The sequence below is a fragment of the Oncorhynchus clarkii genome, chromosome 19, assembly GCF_045791955.1.
Source record: "Oncorhynchus clarkii lewisi isolate Uvic-CL-2024 chromosome 19, UVic_Ocla_1.0, whole genome shotgun sequence".
Taxonomy (NCBI): domain Eukaryota; kingdom Metazoa; phylum Chordata; class Actinopteri; order Salmoniformes; family Salmonidae; genus Oncorhynchus; species Oncorhynchus clarkii.
This window is the reverse complement of record NC_092165.1, coordinates 26973796-26995135: the sequence shown is the minus strand read 5'-3', so window position 1 is coordinate 26995135 and position 21340 is coordinate 26973796. Positions and strand designations below refer to the sequence as shown.

The following is a 21340-nucleotide window of genomic DNA, read 5'->3' as shown; positions in this document are numbered from 1 at the left end:
GGTTTGTCAATCAATCTACGATTGTGCACCCCAATAATGCCTTTAAGTTCTGTACCCAGTAGGTCCCTCAGGTCCTCTGGCCTTTTAACTATCCCGAAGCCTAGGACCAAGAGGCATGGAGAGGCAGCCTTTAGTTATTATGCCCCCAGCCTCTGGAATAGCCTGCCAGAGAGAACCTGAGGCAGGCCGAATCAGTGGACATAATTAAGAAATCTTAAAAAACATTTTTAGCTTCGCTTTTCCTTAGGGTGCTTTTTTTTGTCTTTCAGTTTTTGTTATTCTTTAGTTTATCCTCTTATGTTATTTGTTGTGTAATAAAAAAAAATATATATTTTCATTGTTTTTTTGAAACTTGTTTTCCCCTGTGAAGCGCATTGCGTTGCATTCATATCTGAAATGTACAGTATAAATAAAGCTAAGTGCTGCTGGTAGATCGTCGTTTAGTGGTGAATATTGATGCGTGTCAGCAGCACAGCACACCCCCGGACACAACAGCAGCATGTTATTCGTACTGAATAAAACATATAGATGGGTATCAGACAGGCCCTAACCACATAACACAGGATACAGAAAACACCGGAACAACTTCCCTTGTGAATGGCCTTGACAAAAACTCCCAACATAAAACTGCTGAATCAAGCTAGAATTTGTGTAGCTGTATTGAATCAATGAAACACAAGATCTACCAGAAGTGCAGCTATTGGTACAGATAAAGGCTCCGGTTGGATTCGGAACACCCCGACATCCTTCTCAAAACCCAATTGGAGGAGACGTTCTAAGGGAAGGAACCTTGGATCTTCAACGTATTTAAAGGGTATAAGGACTCACTCCTTCTCTGTACCACCTCCACTCACCAGGATGACGCCCAGGCTCCAGAGGTCACATGACTCGTCGTAGCCGTCGTATTTGAGGATCTCCGGCGCGGCGTAGGCCAGGGTGAAACACGGCGTCTTCAGCAGCTGGTTGTCTGGGGGCTTCAGCCGGGCGAAGCCAAAGTCTATGATCTTTATCTCAGAGTTCTCACTCTCGTCTGTGAACAGCAAGTTCTGAACGGGGTTAAGAGAGAAACAGGTTTCTGTTATTGCTCCAGAGTCTATTTGAATGCATAATTGCAATCTCAAATGGCACACCCGTTACCATTTCTAGTCCATTAATGACAGGAAGGATGAGATGCACCACTTTTAAAGGGCCAGCTTCAGTTCCATTTGGCCAGATGGAGAAAATAAGCGTTAACAAAAAAAATATATATATATCATGCTTCATTCAAGCCTTTGATCGTTATATTCTATTCATATGCAATGAACATGTACAGCACATTTGGAAAGGATTCAGTCCCTTCCCCTTATCTTGTTTCGTTACAGCCTTATTTCAACATGGATTAAATAAAAATTTTCCTCAAATCTACACACAATACCCCCATACTGACAAAGCAAAAACAGGTCATTTTTTGTTGCAACTTTATTACAAATAAAAATGTACATAAAGTATTCAGACCCTTTGCTATGAGACACGAAATGGAGCTCAGGTGGATCCTGTTTCCATTGGTCAGCCTTCATGTTTCTACAACTTGGGAGTCCACCTGTGGTAAATTCAATTGATTTGGAAAGGCACACACCTGTCTATAAAATGTCCCACAATTGACAGCGCATGTCAGAGCAAAAACCAAGCCATGAGGTTGAAGGAATTGTCCTTAGAGTGCCGAGAAAGGATTGTGTAGAGGCACAGATCTGGGGAAGGGCACCCCAGCCAAACTGAGCAATCTGGGGAGAAGGGCCTTGTTCAGGGAGGTGACCAAGAACCCGATGGTCACTCTGTGAAGATGGGAGAACCTTCCAGAAGGACAACCATCTCTGCAGCACTCAGGTCTTTATGGTAAAGTGGACAGACCACTGTACCATAAAGAAGCCACTCCTCAGTAAAAGCCACATGACAGCCCGCTTGGAGTTTGCTAAAAGGCACCTAAAGGACTCTCAGACCATGAGAAACAAGACTCTCTAGTCTGATAAAACCAAGATTAAAACTATTTTGCCTGAATGCCAAGCGCCACGTCTGGAGGAAACCTGGCCCCATCCCTAAAGTGAAGCATGGTGGTGGCAGCATCATGCTTTGGGGATGTTTTTCAGGGACTGGGAGACTAGTCAGGGTTGAGGGCAAGATGAACAGAGCAAAGAACAGAGATATTATTGATGAAGACCTGCTCCAGAGCTCTCAGGACCTCAGACTGGGGCGAAGGTTCAACTTCCAACAGGACAATGACCCTAAGCACACAGCCAAGACAATGCAGGAGTGGCTTCAGGACAAGTCTCAATTTCCTTGAATGGCCCAGCCAGAACCCGGACTTGAACCCGATCAAACATCTCTGGAGAGACATGAAAACAGCTGTGCAGCGATGCTCCCCATCCAACCCGAGAGCTTGAGAGGATCTGCAGAGAAGAACGGGAGAAACTCCCCAAATACAGGTGTGCCAAGCTTGTAGTGTCATACCCAAGAAGACTCGAGGCTGTAATCGCTTCCAAAAGGTGCTTCAACAAAGTACTAAGTAAAGGGGTCTAAATATTTATGTAAAAGTGATTTGTTTTTTACTTGTAATAAATGTGCAAAAATGTCTAAAAACCTGTTTTTACCTTGTCATTATGGGGTATTGTGTAGATTGATGCAGGTAAAAAAACGTAAGGCTGTAACGTAACAAAATGTGGAAAAAGTCCAGGGGTCAGAATACTTTCTGAACGCACTGTATTTAGCTAGACCATACATAGAGATCATCAGGATAAGTTGGGAGTATCCCTCAAGTTCTTTACTTCCAGGGGTTCAACAGCCTGATCCCAGATCTGTTTGCGCAATATGGCCAGCCCATAAAGATAATAAACGTCCCCTTTTCAGGACCCGGTCTTTCAAAGATAATTCGTAAAAATCCAAATAACTTAACAGATCGTCATTGTAAAGGGTTTAAACACCGTTTCCCATGCTTGTTCAATGAACCATAAACAATTAATGAACATGCACCTGTGGAACAGTCGTTAAGACACTAACAGCTTACAGACGGCAGTCAAATAAGGGCACAGTTATGAAAACTTAGGACACTAAAGAGGCCTTTCTACTGACTCTGAAAAACACAAAAAGAAAGATGCCCAGGGTCCCTGCTGGAAAACGTGCCTTAGGCATTCTACAAGGAGCCATGAAGACTGCAGATGTGGCCAGGGCAAGAAATTACAATGTCCGTACTGTGAGACGCCAAAGAGAGCGTTACAGGGAGACAGGACGGACAGCTGGTCATCCTCGCAATGGCAGACCACGTGTAACAACACCTGCACAGGATCGGTACATTCAAACATCACACCTGTGGGACAGGTACAGGATGGAAACAACAACTGCCCGAGTTACACCAGGAATGCACAATCCCTCCATCAGTGCTCAGACTGTCCACAATAGGCTGAGAGAGGCTGGACTGAGGGCACAAACCCACCGTCGATGGACCAGACAGGACTGGCAAAAAGTGCTCTTCACTTCGGTTTTGTCTCACCGGGGGCGATGGTCGGATTTGCGCTTATCGTCGAAGAATGAGCGTTACACCGAGGCCTGTACTCTGGAGCGGGATCGATTTGGAGGTGGAGGGTCCGTCATGGTCTGGGGCGGTGTGTCACAGCATCATCGGACTGAGCTTGTCGTCACTGCAGGCAATCTCAATGCTGTGCGTTACAGGGAAGACTTCCTCCTCCCTCATGTGGTACCCTTCCTGCAGGCTCATCCTGACATGACCCTCCAGCATGACAATGCCACCAGCCATACTGCTCATTCCTAGTGATTTCCTGCAAGACAGGAATATCAGTGTTCTGGCATGGCTAGCGAAGAGCCCGGATCTCAATCCCATTGAGCACGTCTGGGACCTTTTGGATCGGAGGGTGAGGGCTAGGGCCATTCCCCCCAGAAATGTCCGGGAACTTGCCTTGGTGGAAGAGTGGGGTAACATCAAACAGCAAGAATTGGCAAATCTGGTGCAGTCCATGAGGAGGAGATGCACTGCAGTACTTAATGCAGCTGGTGGCCACACCAGATACTGACTGTTACTTTTGATCCCCACCTTTGTTCAGGGACACATTATTACATTTCTGTTAGTCACATGTCTGTGGAACTTGTTCAGTTTATGTCTCAGTTGTTGAATCTTGTTATGTTCAAACAAATATTTACACATGTTAAATTTGCTGAAAATAAATGCAGTTGACAGCGAGAGGATGTTTCTTTTTTTGTTGAGTTTACATGCCATTTAGCAGATGCTTTCATCCAAGAGACTAAACTCATGCATACATTTTACGTACAGGTGGTCAGGGGAATCAAACCCACTATACTGGTGCAGCAAGAGTCATGCTCTACCAACTGAGCTACAGAGGACCACAGGTCTGGGAGCAGCCTAGACGGTTGAGTAGTACCAATGACAGTGTGTATAAATGGAGAAAGCCATCGATTACTTGGCACCCTTCATTCCTATGTGAAGACTCAATAGCACATTGAAGCCAAATTAAGTCAGTTAAGATGGCGTCTCATGGAGACATAACATGCGCAGTTTGAGCTACTCCAGGAAGTGACATTACAGGCTAGTTCAGTTATGCCCCCTCATTGAGTAAGTCAAGTTGAAGGCCGACCGGGGTGCTGCAGGCCGCCATTAGCAAATAAAATAACCTTAATAACTTCTTCAGTGTGTGATTTTCAAATAACCGGTTCAAGGACATACATCTGGTGTATTAGAAGCAACGATTGGTACCATGACGGTCTACAATTTCATTTGTATTGTATTCACACAAAGATTGGCCACAAAGATTTTTTCCATTCTCTATAATGGGGGAATCCCGTTTTCCCGCAAACAATGCCTGCAGTACCACAGTCGGCCTTGAACTTCCGTAGCCGCAATGAGAGGCGACAGTCATTCTCTCAATAGTAGTACCTCTGGCTTGAGGTCCCTGTGCACCACTCCTACATCGTGCATGTGGCTGACGGCTGACACCAGTCTCCTCATGATGCGGCTGGCCTCAGTCTCACTGAAGTGCTGCTTCCTCCGGATCCTCTCCAGCAGCTCTCCACCACGCAGCAGCTCCAACACCAGGTACGTATGCAGCTGGAGGGGAGAAGGAGAGACACAGCAAGTTACACACACACTTACTCATAGGGTCTCCAGAGAGAGCCTTACCGTCATGTTGACCAACGGCTCATAGTTCCTATATGGACGTATAAAACTGTATTTTCTAACTTTAAAAATAAATAAATATTGGAGGTCATACAAAGTAGGAAACGTCACGCTTTATGGAATTCATGTGATCGATTGCTCCGAGCCCAAGGCTGTGGTTATACAATAGCGGGAATTGTTTGGAAAACTCAAAACGGTAGAAACCCTGAGTCCACATTTCTATTTTGTATGAAACATGTCCTGATAACAATACAGATGTCACGGTGATGGAGAGATGAAACCAGAACAGAGTGGCTGAAGTGAAAGGACCCTGATAAAGAGGCTAGAGAATAATGTACCTACGTCTGTCTGTGGCACTGCAGCCGGGTAGAGTAGGCTTTCTCATTAGTGCTCGAAGAGGGGAACAAAGAGAGAGAGAGAGGGAAGGGGCGGGAAGGTGGCCTGCATCCCAATTCTCCACCCTTCTCCCAAAGTATGCACTTGGACACCATTGGCTATGTCCCAACTCTCCATGCAGGTGGTGTGTGTCCCAATTGACGGGGAGTGTGCAAGGGCACACTTTGGGAGAAAAGGTGTAGAATTGGAACGCAGAATGGGAGAGGAGGGCCGCAGCAAGGCGGCTCTGCTTTGATCTAGTTAACAGCCCTCGGTCTGCCTGAATTCTAAATGGCTCCCTTTATAGTGCACTACTTTTGACCAGGGCTCCTATAGTGGACCAGGGCTGTGGTCAAAAGTAGTGTGCTTTAAAAAGGAAATATGGTGCCATTTAGGTCAAGCCCTCTCTGAGGTACAGTACAGTAACAACCCAGCAGAGCTCATCAGAGCTACAATGCTGCTCCTAGGCCTGAAGGGCCCCAGATAATGAACATGGCCAATATCAGCCACACACACACACACACACACACACACACACACACACACACACACACACACACACACACACACACACACACACACACACACACACACACACACACACACACACACACACACACACACACACACACACACACACACACACACACACACACACACACACACACACGTTTGACCCAATTAGGAGAAAACAGTTTCTTTCTTCTCTCACCAAGCTCCAATCCTTCATGAGATCTAAAGGCCCACATACAGACATGAAATATGCTCTGTGTAGGTTAATTCATCTATACCTACAATGGATGTGCCCGTATGTGGTGCAGCTGCTGTACTGCAGTAAAATGCAGTGTATACAAACTGAAATATGGGGGTATAGTGTAGTGTTCATTATAGGACGATATGAAGGAGAGAAGAGGGAGATGGAGAATGTCCCAGGAGGAATCTCGCTTCCACGTTCATCTGCTCTGTTCCACCTCTGACTTAATAAGGCCGTCTGCCGTTAGTCTCGTCTTAGGATCACTAGTTCGGTTAGGAAAGAAAATGGCCATTTCTAAAGATGGGCTTTGACTGGCAACGCTTGTGATAACAGGTCTCTCTGGTAAAATAGAGGATATCATCTCGATGAGAAGAAACTGTAAGTAATGACAAGTTCTATGAAAATATGTGGTTGTTGTTTTTTTGCCTACTTCAGTGATTCCAGCGAGTGTCTGCCGAACGACTGAAATATAACGTAATGCAATGTTTCCACTGACTCCACGGCACGCACGTCTAACCAGCATAGCAGAGACAGCAAAGATAACAGGCACTGCTTACAGAAGAGATGTTATCTAAAACGAGACTAACATTTAAAGATAAGGTTCAATAAAATGTACCTGATCATGGTAAATCTCGTGTGTCTTGACGATGTTGGGGTGGCCGTCGCAGAGCTTCAGAGCTGCAATCTCTTTCTGTGTCTGGGCCTCCATCCTAGAGGGGACATGGGAGAGACGAGACGCAAAGTGTCATCAGAAGGAGTCGCCTGTCACGTGTGCACCTGTCACAGGTGTCACCCCCGTAAGTTCAGTGTCACCACTGAAGCCTATTCCTGTCAGGGAAGTGTTGGCACACTTCATCCACCAGCAGCCAACAAGTGTTGTAATCGCTTCCGCAACGTCTGGTGGCCTGGAATTTACATCACATCGAGTGAGACCAAACAAATTGAATTCGATGTTTAACGGATGTCTCACTACATTTTCTCCAAAATAATTGTTTTATTTAAAATCAGCTAAATTGAAAAGTTAATGAAAAATGTCACAATTATACACACATTTTTGAACTACTTTTAAAAGAATCTCAAATCGTATAAAAAGTCAAACCTTTTTTATTTTATTTTTTAAATTATGGCGATTCAAAGTCGGCTTGTGATGAAACTGAGGCAGTTTGGGCTGGAAAGGCAGTGTGTGTTCACTGGAAGGGCATCGATGGGATGTTATAGCACAAAGTAATGTCCTCAAGTTTCCAGTAAAGTGACACAACTTCCTCTTGGATTATGGCTCAACTATGCCTCTTTTAGCCTCCCTAAGAGGCAAAAATCTCATGATTAGGTCACTAGTTGTTAAACTAAAGTTGATGTAGTATTTGAACAATGGGGTTCAAAAAAAATTAAATAATACTACAATGTCTTATCTAGTTAGCTAGCCAACTCCCAATAAACACACATCAGTGAGCTCCGGGCAGGGCCGGTCTTAGCCTGGTACAGTATGGCAGCACAAAACAGATCTGGGAACCAGGCTAGCCTATGGTACAGTACCTCTTGCTGACGATTTTCACAGCGTACTTCTGGCCAGTCTTCTTGTGGGTGCACTGCCTACAGATGGAGAAGCTGCCCTCGCCCAGAGCATTGTCCTTCAGGTTCATCTCATAGTTCATATAGAACGGAGAGTCCTAAAGGAGAAGATTGTCTTACCAAATCACAAAGAACGCTGTTTTCATAACGCCACTATCAGTCGCTAATTAGTCAACACCACACCTGAGCCAAAGCTGAAAATATAATTTTTAAAAAATACAGTAGCTAAATGATTCACTCCTGGAAGGACTGAAACCTGAAAAGACGAATGCAAAAACAATTGAAAGCAAGCGTTGCTCTAGGGAGAAAACTCCTCTTTCTTAGCGGCTGCAGCTAAGCTATTAAAGCTAAGTGTGTTTAGGTGGCGGGAATAAATACAACCCTATCCATCTAACTGTACTACACACACACACACACACACACACACACACACACACAGGTGTACCTTCATCATGGCGCTGCGGGCCACAGCAGCAGACCCCGGCCTCTGTGACCCTGATCCTCCACACAGCTGTAGTGTGTCGTCCATTACAGCGTTCCACTTGAACAAGATGGAGGGGGCCATGAACGAGTAGCCCTGTAACCAGGACAGAGAGACAGAGAGAGGGGGTATTATATGAAGCAGAAATATGAAGCGAGAGGTGGCCATGAACAAATAGCCCTGCAACTAGGACAGAGAGACAGAGAGAGGGGGTATTACATGAAGCAGAAATGTGAAGCGAGAGGTGGCCATGAACAAGTAGCCCTGCACAAAGGACACACATAACAAGAAGTGGGTTTAATATAATATACCTGGTCAACGGTATACCCTTCACATTATAGAGCTGAGACGTCCTTTTCACCATTGTTGCAGCAACAATGGTGGATGCATAAGATGGCCATCGACACCAAAGTAGACTAGGTTGTGTTCAAATCTGAACTTCAAAACGTAGTTTTCTTCATTTTACTGAAAAGGCATGCAGCGTTTATTTCATTCAATAACTACATTATAACCCATCAATCCTGTAACAACTGTGGCGTGAGCATGACAATGGCTGCCATTCATTGGTGGTCCACCTGTGCTCATTGTTATAACTGTCATCTATGACAGGATTGGGATGTGCTGCCTGGTTCCAACTATGAAGGGCCCAGAGCTAGCTAGCTAGCACACACACACACACAGCTGCGTGGAATGCATGCAGAGTAAGAGCTGTGGATGGACGGATGGATGAGAATACCCTAATTGCCAGGCATCAATATCTGATTGCGCTGCTGTGAAATTACATCTCGTCGGGGCTCTAATGCAATTTAATTTTGTTTTGTGAGGCGAGGCGGGAGCGCAGACCCCCAAGAGTTAAAAGTTGTGATAGCAGCAGTTCTCTCTAACGCAATTGCTCAGGCCTGGCGTCAAATTATAAAGACTAGCCTACAAATTCTAGTATATGTGAAATTTGGGCTGCGTGCATGAAATAAAACAAGCCAAGATGAAGTTGGCAATCATAGGTTTAAGGCGTAATTGAGGCAGACATGGTGATTCTCTGGAACCGTAACCTTTTATTCCAGCAGAGAAAAGAGAGAGAAGCCCTTATAAATGGGCCTATTGATCAGCCAGGCTCGAGGAGCCAGAAGGCATGGCAATCACAGCTGAGATTTTGCTCAATAGCCTACATCAATCAGGCACTCAACCAAAAGCTGGCACACAGCTGCATTCATAAAGTGTCTCAGTGTAGGAGTGCAGATCTAGGATCAGGTCCCTCCGTCCATATAATTATGATCTAAAAAGGCAAAAATGGATCCTCGATCTGCACTCATGCTCAGAGATGCTTTATGAATAGGGGCTCTGGGACACATTATGGTTCAAAACTATAGCATAAATAGTCATTCACATCTGTTAGGTCCATCAGAACTGCATATGGCTATAATTATACGCCTTGAATGAAAAGCCCTTTAGTCAATTTGAATACCAATGTACACACAGACGGGCTTGCACTGACTTTAAAGCAAGCTATTGAGGAGTTTCTAAACAACGTCAATAGCTGAGGAGTCAAATATATACAGTACCCGTCAAAAGTATGGACACGCCTACTCATTCAAGGGTTTTTATTTGTCCTATTTTCTACATGGTTGAATAATAGTGAATACATCAACAGTATAAAATAACATTTGGAATTATTACTAAGCAAAAAAAAGTGTTAAACAAATCAAAATATATTTATTCTTCTTCAAAGTAGCCACCCTTTGCACAATCTTGGTATTCTCTCAACCAGTTTCACCTGGAATGCTTATCCAACAGTCTTGAAGGAGTTCCCACATATGCTGAACACTTGTTGGCTGCTTTTCCTTCACTCTGCGGTCCAACTCATCCCAAACCATCTCAATTGGGTTGAGGTCGAGTGATTGTGGAGGCCAAGTTAGCTGATGCAGCCCTCCATCACTCTCCTTGGTAAAATAGCCCTTACACAGCCTGGAGGTGTGTAGGGTCATTGTCCTGTTGAAAAACAAATGATAGTCCCACTAAGCGCAACCTAGATGGGATGGCATATCGCTGTGGTAGCCATGCTGGTTAAGTGTGCCTTGAATTCTAAATAAATCACTAACTGTCACCAACAAAGCACCATCACACCTCCTCCTCCATGCTTCATGGTTGTAACCACACATACGGAGATCATCCGTTCACCTACTCTGCTCCTCACAAAGACATGGCGGTTGGAACCAAAAATCTCAAATTTGGACTCATCTGACCACAGGACAGATTTCCACCGGTCTAATGTCCATTGCTCATGTTTCTTGGCCCAAGCAAATCTCTTCTTCTTATTGGTGTCCTTTAGTAGTGTTTTCTTTGCAGCTATTCGACCATGAAGGCCTGATTCACGCAGTCTCCTCTGAACAGTTGATGTTGAGATGTGTCTGTTACTTGAACTTTGAGAAGCATTCATTTGGGCCGCAATTTCTAAAGCTGGTAAATCTAATGAACTTATCCTCTGCAGCAGAGGTAGCTCTGGGTTTTCCTCATGAGAGCCAGTTTCATAGCGCTTGATGGTTTTTGTGACAGCACTTGAAGAAACTTTCAAAGTTCTTGAAATTTTCCAGATTGACTGACCGTCATGTCTTAAAGTAATGGTAGACTGTTGTTTCTCTTTGCTTATTTGAGCTGTTATTGACTTTTACCAAATAGGGCTAACTTCTGTATACCACCCCTACCTTGTGACAACACAACTGATTGGAATGCATTCCTGTTGACTACCTCGTGAAGCTGGTTGAGAGAATGCCAAGAGTGTGAAAAGCTGTCAAGGCAAAGGGTGGCTACTTACTAAAATACATTTTGATATGTCGAACACTTTTTTTGGTTACTGCATTATTCCATGTGTGTTTTTTCATAGTTTTGATGTTCACTATTATTCTACAATGTAGAAAATCGTAATAAAAATAAAGAAAAATTTGAATGAGTAGGTGTGTCCAAACGTTTTCACTCCTACTGTACATAGAAACAGCGTCATCTGTGACACCATCTACCACACGTCAAGATTTTACATTGAATGTCAACAAAATAATGTTGAAGTTTACCTAAATTAAACATAATTTGACCATTTGGGAAAAGCATTTTAACACAGACCGACTGTATTAAAAAGCATAATCAACCACTTCCCACCCCATCTGAAAGATGCATTGTCAAAAACCTCTAACCAACCAGAGAATTAAGGTAAAGGTTTTGAGGCAGAGCTGCAGGGGAATAGATGGGGTCCATCGGGCACACACACAGAGACACACACAGAGACACACCTGAAAGATGCGGTCACAGTTCTGAGGCAGAGCTGCAGGGGAGTAGGTGGGGTCCATTTCAGTGAACTCCTCCGCAAAGTTGCTGACATCTAGCTCATCCCTGATCACCGGCTTGAACGGGGCGGGCACCCTCTTAGCTGCTAAGTCGTCCCAGTTAATCTTCTGAAATATTGAGATGAAGCACAACAAAAAGCTTTAGTCGGCAACCGTTTCTACTTTAAGACCATTTTATCAACAAAAGGCAAATATAAAGTGTCTTCAGGAAGTACTCATCCCCCTTTTCCACATTCTGTTATGCAACAGACAATTTAAAACAGATTAAATTGGTTTTTTTTTGGCACTGGCCTAGACATTATACCACATAATGTTTAAGTGGAATGATGTCATTTAAAAAAAGAAAATTCATTGAAAATGAAAAGCTGAAATGTCTTGAGTCAAGTATTCAACCCCTTTGTGATGGCAAAAATGTGCTTAACAAGTCACATAACTTGAATTGAATAATGGTGTTTGACATGATTTTTGAATGACAACCTCATCTCTGCAACCCACACATACCTTACAGATCATTGTCCCTCATTCGGGCAGTGAATTTCAAACACAGATTCAACCACAAAGACCAGGGAGGTTTTCCAATGCCTCGCAAAGGGCACCCATTGGTAGACAGTGAATATCCCTTTGAGCATGGTGAAGTTAGTTATTAATTACACTTCGGATGGTGTATCAATACACCCAGTCACTAGAAAGATACAGTGGTCCTTCCAGTCTCAGCTGTCGGAGAAGAAATAAACCGCTCAGGGATTTCACCATGAGGCCAATGGTGACTTTGAAAAACAGTTTCAGAGTTCAATGGCTGAAAACTGAGTATGGATGAACAACATTGTAATTACTACACAATATTAACCTAATTCACAGTGAAAAGAAGGAAGCCTGTACAGAATACAAATATTCCAAAACATGCATCCTGTTTGCAACAAGGCACTAAAGTAAGTGTAAAAAATGTGGCAGTCATTCATGTCCTGAAAACCAAGTGGTTATGTTTGGGGCAAATCCAATACAAGGTAACACTCCCCATATTTTCAAGCATAGTGGTGTTATGGGTATGCTTGTAATCGTTAAGGACTAGAGAGTTTTTCAGGATAAAAAAGAAACGGAATGGAGCTAAGTACAGGCAAATTCCCAGAGGAAAACCTGGTTCAGTCTGCTTTCCACCAGACACTGAGATAAATTCACCTTTCAGCAGGACAATAACCTAAAACACAAGGCCAAATAAAAACTTGAGTTGCTTACCAAGAAGACAGTGAATGTTCTTGAGTGGCCAAAAATCGATGGAAAGACCTGAAACCGGTTGTCCAGCAATGATCAACAACCAATTTGACAGCTTGAAGAATTTTGAAAATAATAAAATTGGCAAATGTTGCATTATCTGGGTGTGGAAAGCTCTTAGAGACCTACCCAGAATGACTCACAGCTGTAATCACTACCAAAGGTGATTCTAACATGTATTGACTCAGGGGGTGAATACTTATCTAATCAAGATACTCTTGAGTGTACAAAACATTAGGAACACAATCCTAATATTGAGTTGCACCCCTTTTTGACCTCAGAACAGTCTCAATTTCCTCGGGGCGTGGACTCGACAATGTGTCGAAAGAGTTCCACAGGGATGCTCGCCCAGGTCGACGCCAACGGTTCTAACAGGTTGTGTCAAGTTGGCTGGTAGTAGATCTGTACTCCCGAATACCTCGTTCCATCTCATCCAACAGATGCCAAATTGGATTGAGATCTGGTAACTGGGCAGGCCACTGCAGTGAGCTGAATTCACTGTCATGTTTGTGGAACCATTCCTGGACAATCCTAGCCTTGTGTCATGGGGCATAGAGTACTTCAGGATGAGTCATAATACCCTTAAAACCTAGTGGTCAAACAGTGAAATGGTTCCAATTGATGTTAATTTTCATTTTTCCCCCATAGCGGATTTTAGAAACACTTCAAATAAGGGCTGTGTTTCTTGTAGGCTTACCCTGGAGTGACGTTTTGATAACAGTGTAAATCTCTTGGACAAGGTGACTTATCAATTTATTTGCCTGCATTTACCTTCCAAAAATGATATGCTAATTAGCTGCTAAAGTGAACAAAAAAAAAAACTTCAAAATGGCATGATGATCTGGACGAGACTGCCGAATCAAGGCAAAGGTAAGAATCTCTGGATGAACTATTTAATGTTAGCTAAATGTAGTAATGAATAAATAGGCAACATTTCCTTCAAATTGAGAATTCTGTGAAATGTCTGGTGCAAGTTTTAAATTGACACAATACCTGTTAGCAAAGGGGTCTGCTAGAGATGACATCCAGGAGCCTGCAGGGATTGGTCGTTTTGCATGTCTACTTTGATGGTATTTAGCATTTTAGAATCTGAGAGTGAATAGAGCCGAATATATTGATGAAACTCACCTTGTCAGAGAGATTGACATAGTTATCAAAACGTCACGCCAGGGTAAGCCTACAGGAAACACAACACTTATTTGGAGTGTTTCTAAAAAACTGAATGGTAGAAAAACAATTAAAATAATTTCCCTGTTTTGACTGCAAGGTTTTATGGGGATTATGACACCTCCACTGTGGGTCTCTATTATTCTGCTGAAAAAAAATCTATTTGCAGATGGATACAATGCCGCCATGAAAGGATGCACCTAATTGGCAATGATGTTCAGATATTCTGTAGCATTCAAAACGCTGCTCCACTTTTACCAAGAAGCCCAATGTGTGCCATGAAAATACACCCCACACCACCAGCCTGCGATGTTGACACACGCCATGTGGATGCTTGTACTCATGCGGTTCTCCATACACTAGTCCTCCCATCAGTGTGAAAAAGCAGGAACCGGGATTCATCAGACCAGGCAATGTTTTTCCAATTCTCCAGTGTTTTTGTTCCTTAGCCCACTGCAACCGCAGTTTCTTGTTTTTTGCTGAAAATAGTTGAACTCTGAGGTCGTCGGCTGACATACCCCATTCGTGTCAAGGTAGGACGAGTTGTGCATTCTTTTACGGGTCTTTGGGTACCAATGTTATACTGGACTGTCAGTTGACTAACTGTAGCCCGTCTGTTGCTCTGCACAACTCATACCAGCCTCCTCTGTCTTCTTTCATCAATGACCCATTTTCGACCACTGGCCTGCTGTTGCCTGGATGTCCTTTGGGTGGTGGACCATTTTTGATGCACACGGGAAACTGCTGAGTGTGACAAAACTCAGCAGCATTGCAGTTATTAACATACCCTGTTCAAAGGCACTTCATTATTTTGTCTTGCCCATTCACTCTCTGAATAGCACACATACACAATCCATGTCTCAATTGTATCCAGGCGTAAAAATAATTATTGAACCTAATGTTTTATATATTAGAGTTAAATACAGTGCCTTTTGACTTATTCCACATTGTTACATTACAGCCTTATTCAAAAAAAAAAATACAAAAAAAAAAAAAAAAAGAGTTAAAAAAAAAATCATAAACGAAAACAGGTTTTTGAAATGTTGGCAAGTTTATTAAAAATAAACAGAAATACATTATTTATATAAGTATTCAGCCCCTTTGCTATGAGACTCGAAATTGAGCTCACTTGCGTCCTGTTTCCATTTATCATCCTTGAGATGTTTCTACAACTTCATTGGAGTCCACCTGTGGTAATTTCAATTGATTGGACATGATTTGGAAAGGCACATACCTGTCTATATAAGGTCACACAGTTGACAGTGCATGTCAGAGCAAAAACAAAGCTATAAGGGCAAATGAATTGTCTGTAGAGCTCCGAGACAGGATTGTGTCAAGGCACAGATCTGGGGAATGGTACCAAAAGCATTTCTGCAGCATTGAAGGTCCCCAAGAACACAATGGCCTGTTTGGAACCACCAAGACTCTTCCAAGAGCTGACCGCCCCGGCCAAACTGAGCAATCGAGGGAGAAGAGCCTTGGTCAGGGAGGTAACCAAGAACCTGATGGTCACTCTGATAGAGCTCAAAGTTACTCTGTGGAGATGGGAGAACCTTCCAGACGGACAACCATCTCGGCAGCGCTTGACCAATCAGGCATTTATGGTAGAGTGGCTAGACAGAAGCCACTACTCAGTAAAAAAGGCACACGACAGCCTACTTGGAGTTTTCAAAAAGGCATCTAAAGGACTCTCAGACCATGACAAACAAGATTCTCTGGTCTGATGAAACCAAGATTGAATTATTTGGCCTGAATGCCAAACGTCACGTTTGGAGGAAACCTGGCACCATCCCTACGGTGAAGCATGGTGGTGACAGCATCGTGCTGTGGGGATGTTTTTCAGCAGCAGGGAATGAGAGACTAGTCAGGATCAAGGCAAAGATGAACAGAGCAACTCAGAGAGATCCTTTATGAAAACCTGCTCCAGAGCGCTCAGGACCTCAGACTGGGAGCGAAGGTTCACCTTCCAACAGGACAGCGACCTTAAGCACACAGCCAAGACAACATAGGAGTGGATTGGGGACAAGTCTCTGAATGTCCTTGAGTGGCACAGCCAGAGCCCGGACTTGAACACAATCGAACATCTCTGGAGAGAACTGAAAATAGCTGTGCAGCGATGCTCCCCATCCAACCTGACAGAGCTTGAGAGGATCTGCAGAGAAGAACGGGAGAAACTCCCCAAAAACAGGTGTGCCAAGTTTGTAGCGTCATACCTAAGAAGACCAGCGGCTGTAATTGCTGCCAAAAAGTCAAGGAGTCTGAATACTTTCCAAAGGCAGTGTATATACAGCGCCTTCGGAAAGTATATACAGTTCCTTCAGAAAGTATTCAGACCCCTTGACTTTAACATTTTGTTACATTACAGCCTTACTCTAAAATGTATTCAATTGTTTTTTCCCCCTCGATCTACACATAGTCAAGGGGTCTGAATACTTTCTGAATGCACTGTGTGTGTGTGTGTGTGTGTGTGTGTGTACACACAGTACCAGTCAAAAGCTTACATACCGACTCAATCAAAAAGGTTCTTTATTTTTACTAGTTTCTACATTGAACGAAATAATACATATGGAATCATGTAGAACCAAAAAAAGTGTTAAATCAAAATATATTTTATATTCTTCAAAGTAGCCACCCTTTGCCTTGATGACAGCTTTGCACACTCTTGGCATTCTCTCAACCAGCTTCATGAGGTAGTCACCTGGACTGCATTTCAATTAACAGGTGTGCCTTGTTAAATTTGTGGAATGTCTTTCCTAATGTGTTTAAGCCAATCAGTTGTGTTGTGACAAGGTAGGGGTGGTATACAGAAGATAGCACTATTTGGTAAAAGACCAAGTCCATATTGTGGCAAGAACAGCTCAAATAAGCAAAGAGAAACGACAGTCCATCATTACTTTAAGGCATGAAGTTCAGTCAATCCGATAAATTTGAAGAAGTTTCTTCAAATGCAGTAGCAAAAACCATCAAGCGCTATGATGAAACTGGCTCTCATGAGGACTGCCACAGGAAAGGAAAACCCAGAGTTACCTCTGCTTCAGAGGATAAGTTCATTAGAGTTACCAGCTTCAGAAATTGCAGTCCAAATGAACGCTTCAGAGTTCAAGTAACAGACACATCTCAACATCAACTGTTCAGAGGAAACTGCGTGAATCAGGCCTTCATGGTTGAATTGCTGTAAAGAAACCACTACTAAAGGACACCAATAAGAAGATAATTGCTTGGGCCAAGAAACACGAGCAATGGACCATTAGACCGGTGGAAATCTGTACAAATTTGAGATTTATGGTTCCAACCGCCGCATCTTGGTGAGATGCAGAGTAGGTGAACGGAAGATCTCCACATGTGCGGTTTCCACCGTGAAGCATGGAGGTGGTGGTGTTACGGTGCTTTGCTGGTGACACTGATTTATATAGAATTTTAGGCACACTTAATCAGCATGGCTACCACAGCATTCTGCAGCGATACGCCATCCCATCTCGTTTGCACTTAGTGGGACTATCATTTATTTTTCAACAGGACAATGACCCAAAACACACCTCCAGGCTGTGTAAGGGCTATTTGACCAAGGACGAGAGTGATGGAGTTCCGCATGCAATTACCTGGCCTCCAATATCACCTGACCTCAACCCAATTGAGATGGTTTGGGATGAGTTAGACCAGAGTGAAGAGAAAGCAGCCAACAAGTGCTCAGCATATGTGGGAACTAATTTAAGACGGTTGGAAAAGCATTCCAGGTGAAGCTGGTTGAGAGAATGCCAAGAGTGTGCAAAGTGGTCATCAAGGCAAAGGGTGGCTACTTGGAAGAATCTCAAATCTAAAATATATTTTTATTTGTTTAACACTTTTTTGGTTACTACATGATTCCATATGTGTTATTTCATAGTTTTGATGTCTTCACTATTATTCTAAAAAGTAGAAAATAGTAAAAATAAAGAAAAACCCTTGAAATGAGTAGGTGTCCAAACTTTTGACTGGTACTGTATATTTTTTTCCCTTTTTACATTAGATAAATTTGCGTAGATCTTTCTCAATATGTTAGCGAGGAAATGCTAACCAGGTCTCAGATCTGTTTGTGCTGTATAGCTAACTACTTTTGTCATTAGTAATGACAATGACCATAGGAGTTGGCTATACAGCATCTCCGGCCAGCCTATGGAAATAGCGCTGGTACGAAGTTAAGGGGCTGCCTCGCTCTCCTACCTGGTAGAATGGATGTTTCTTAACGTTTTCTGCTCCGTCAGGCCCAGAGCCCAGTCTCTTCTTTGGGTCTTTGATGAGGAGGCCCTGGATGAGGTCTTTGGCCAGAGGGCCCATGTCTCTGGGGAATGGAGGGTCCTTATTTGAGATCCTCCTGACAGGTGAGAGGTCATGGTTGGATAGGATTTTGGTTTTATTTGTAAAAAATTATAATTCATACTGTACATCAGACAAATTCAACTCTGGACCTTGAAGCCAGTTCCACTGCTGATTTTTTATTTTCCCCCTGTAATCAGGGACTGAATTAGACCGGAGACACCAGGTAGAACATAAAACCAGCAGTACTCTGGGCCTCCAGGATCAGATTTGAATACCCCTGACTAACATACAGTAACGAGTGCATTTGATCCCAGAGAATAACACATGAATACATTAATGAAAACACATTTCCAAAGTGGTTGACAGACAGTCCAGAGAGAGAGATATGGAAAACAATCCAGAAAGTTTTACACAATGAGAGGCCAGATATAGAAGAATAAATTCATATTTTTTCCCCTTGATCAGCCCAACTTGATTAGACACAGACAGGCTGGGTACCAACTACTTATTGGACAAGTGAAACATATTTTTGTTTTCCAGAGAACCAGGAAATCAAATGGATGTGTAGTTGAGTTGATTAGGATCCCCATTAGCTAATGCAGCAGCTACTCTTCCTGGGGTTAGGAGATATGACAGTGGTCACCAACCTTTGAGTTAAGATCACCGAGTCAAAATGCAAGCTGAGATCTACCGATAAGATTTATATAAAAAATTGTTTTTTTTAAAACATGACTTAAAAAAAGAAAAGCCTACACAACATTAACCTATTAAAAACAGTTCTGTAGCAATGAAGTTTATGCAATATGCCCAATATAGTATTACTGCATTTCGGATGCCTCTCACCGGACTCAACATCCCTCCGCTGAGAAAAGGGGATGGTGAATCTTAAGTCTCACTGCATTTTTTCTGCTTCGTGCACCAAATAATGTTGTTACTCCTACGACCAGAGAAAGTGAAATATACCTCAATATTAAAAAAGAGAAGCAACTAATAATGAAATCGCGAGCTTATCGAAACACTTTGCTATACTCATTCCTTGCTGCTGCTGCAGTGGTGGTTGTAGCGTGAGTGAAAGTAGGGAGAACGCACATTTTACGGCTTATAAACAGGTTGAACAAAGGGTTGACAGTGCTGTGTAACAACTGAAACATTAACTTAAGTCATAAAAACAGCAGCTCCTTGCTGTAGTCATTGAGTCGCTTTACTCATTGTTTAAAACATTTTTAAATATCACAATATCAACTTTGCTGTGCGCTCGAGGCTTCTTTTTACAGTCTATGGCTCTCGAAGCTGCAGAAATGGTGATCTGAGCCATCCGATTGGCCAGCGGTAGGCCTATAGGTGCACTTGATTTGTTCTCTGGGTCTGCCAGGTAGGTGGAGTTCTACCTTCAGACACATGAATTGGTTCAAAACGGAAACACTTTGCCTTCCCGGCGCTAGACCTGCAGTCACCAACAGCGTTTACAGAAATGTTTGGTGATCGACAAGGAATGCCTTGGAGATCGACCCGGTTGGTGACCACTGTGTTAGGAGATAGATCTAGGGGAATGCTTACTTGGCGATATCTGTGTGAGAGTTGTCATCTCCATCGACGGTGAATGGTGATCCGCCTGTCATAAGTTCATACATCAATACCCCAAGGCTCCACCAGTCTACTGCCTGGAACACGGGTAGATTTTCCATGGATGAATAACGTTTGTATTATTAAGTGTATATACAAGCTCATGATATACATTACCATGTGGCAAAAGGTGGCGTTCCAGGCTGCCGACACCGTTGACGTGTTGTGCAAATGATTCAACGTAGGCAGCTTGGAACCACACCAGACACCGGAGGGCAGCTCTTACAGGTGTGCAGCAGACTACACCCAGTTATTAGTGAGCTAGACCTATGATTACCTGTGTACCATGTGCATTTGGGTCAGGAACAGTAGAACAGGTAGAAAAACACGTTCTAAATGATCATTTACCATGTCATGTCCAGCCTCTCCTCCCGCTGCGATCTCTGGGGCCATGTACTCAATGGTGCCACAGACAGAGTAAGCCCTCTCCAACTGGGGAACAAACAGTCGAAACATTGAAATAACATAGCAAGATGAGATTTTTTCCCCTCCATCTCTTGTTCTCTAATCACTGGCATTTTGCAGACACACTAGGATTGACAGGAAGGATGCGTGGAACTAGGACACATTTGATCAGTTCAGGTAGAAAATAAGTCGCGGTTGTGAAGAAAGACCTACCAAGCACCACAGAACGGGACATCTAACTATGCTCTTATAATGATGCTCATACAGAGGTTATTTACACTACATAACCATCACATATATATATACACACAACATAACCATCACACAGAATGTGTATAGACTGCCAAAAATGATCATACAGAATTGGTGTGTCCCAAATGGCACCATATTCCTTATATGGTGCATTATGTTTGACAAGAAAGTAATGGGCCCTGGACAAAAGTAGTGCACTACATAGGGAACAGGGTGCCATTTGGAGGGGGGACACACTGCATAACAACTGGCTACAAAACATCTTCTCAAGTGGGCTGGACATAAATCAGAACCACTGCCTCAAAACATCCAGACAGACATAAACAAGCAGATACTGGGTGGCCTGGTGTCTGTGCTAGCATAAATACTCATCCATAAGTAAAGAGAGAAGACATGGCTGTTAAGGGGCTTGGCATTGCATAACTTTTTTTTACCAAGGGTGCATTCACACGGAGCAACGCAGCGTAAAATGACGGAGACAACTCAAAGTATGTAAATGGGGAAGGTGTGTTGGAAGGTAGGATTGTCAGGTAGCATGAGCTTAAATTGCGTTAAACAACTCACTCCAAACACGGCCTCAAAACACACATAGCGCATACTCCGCCATAGGGCTGGGCGATATGGTCAAAGTACCATATCAC

At 43.2% G+C, this 21340-nt stretch overlaps 1 protein-coding gene across 4 annotated transcripts in view; it reads right to left on the bottom strand.

Annotated features, from left to right (window-relative positions):
• Positions 1-21340, bottom strand: part of LOC139374993 (ribosomal protein S6 kinase, polypeptide 5) — a 42277-nt gene that overhangs the window by 8734 nt on the left and 12203 nt on the right. For all 4 annotated transcript variants that reach the window (XM_071116317.1, XM_071116316.1, XM_071116319.1 and 1 more), the window contains 9 exons: positions 20391-20474; positions 19977-20080; positions 18324-18474; positions 11634-11795; positions 8320-8451; positions 7839-7972; positions 6922-7015; positions 4937-5107; positions 855-1046 (listed from right to left, as the gene is read on the bottom strand). In XM_071116317.1, coding sequence (XP_070972418.1) covers positions 855-1046; positions 4937-5107; positions 6922-7015; positions 7839-7972; positions 8320-8451; positions 11634-11795; positions 18324-18474; positions 19977-20080; positions 20391-20474 — 1224 coding nt within the window. The remainder of the gene's footprint in view (positions 1-854; positions 1047-4936; positions 5108-6921; positions 7016-7838; positions 7973-8319; positions 8452-11633; positions 11796-18323; positions 18475-19976; positions 20081-20390; positions 20475-21340) is intronic.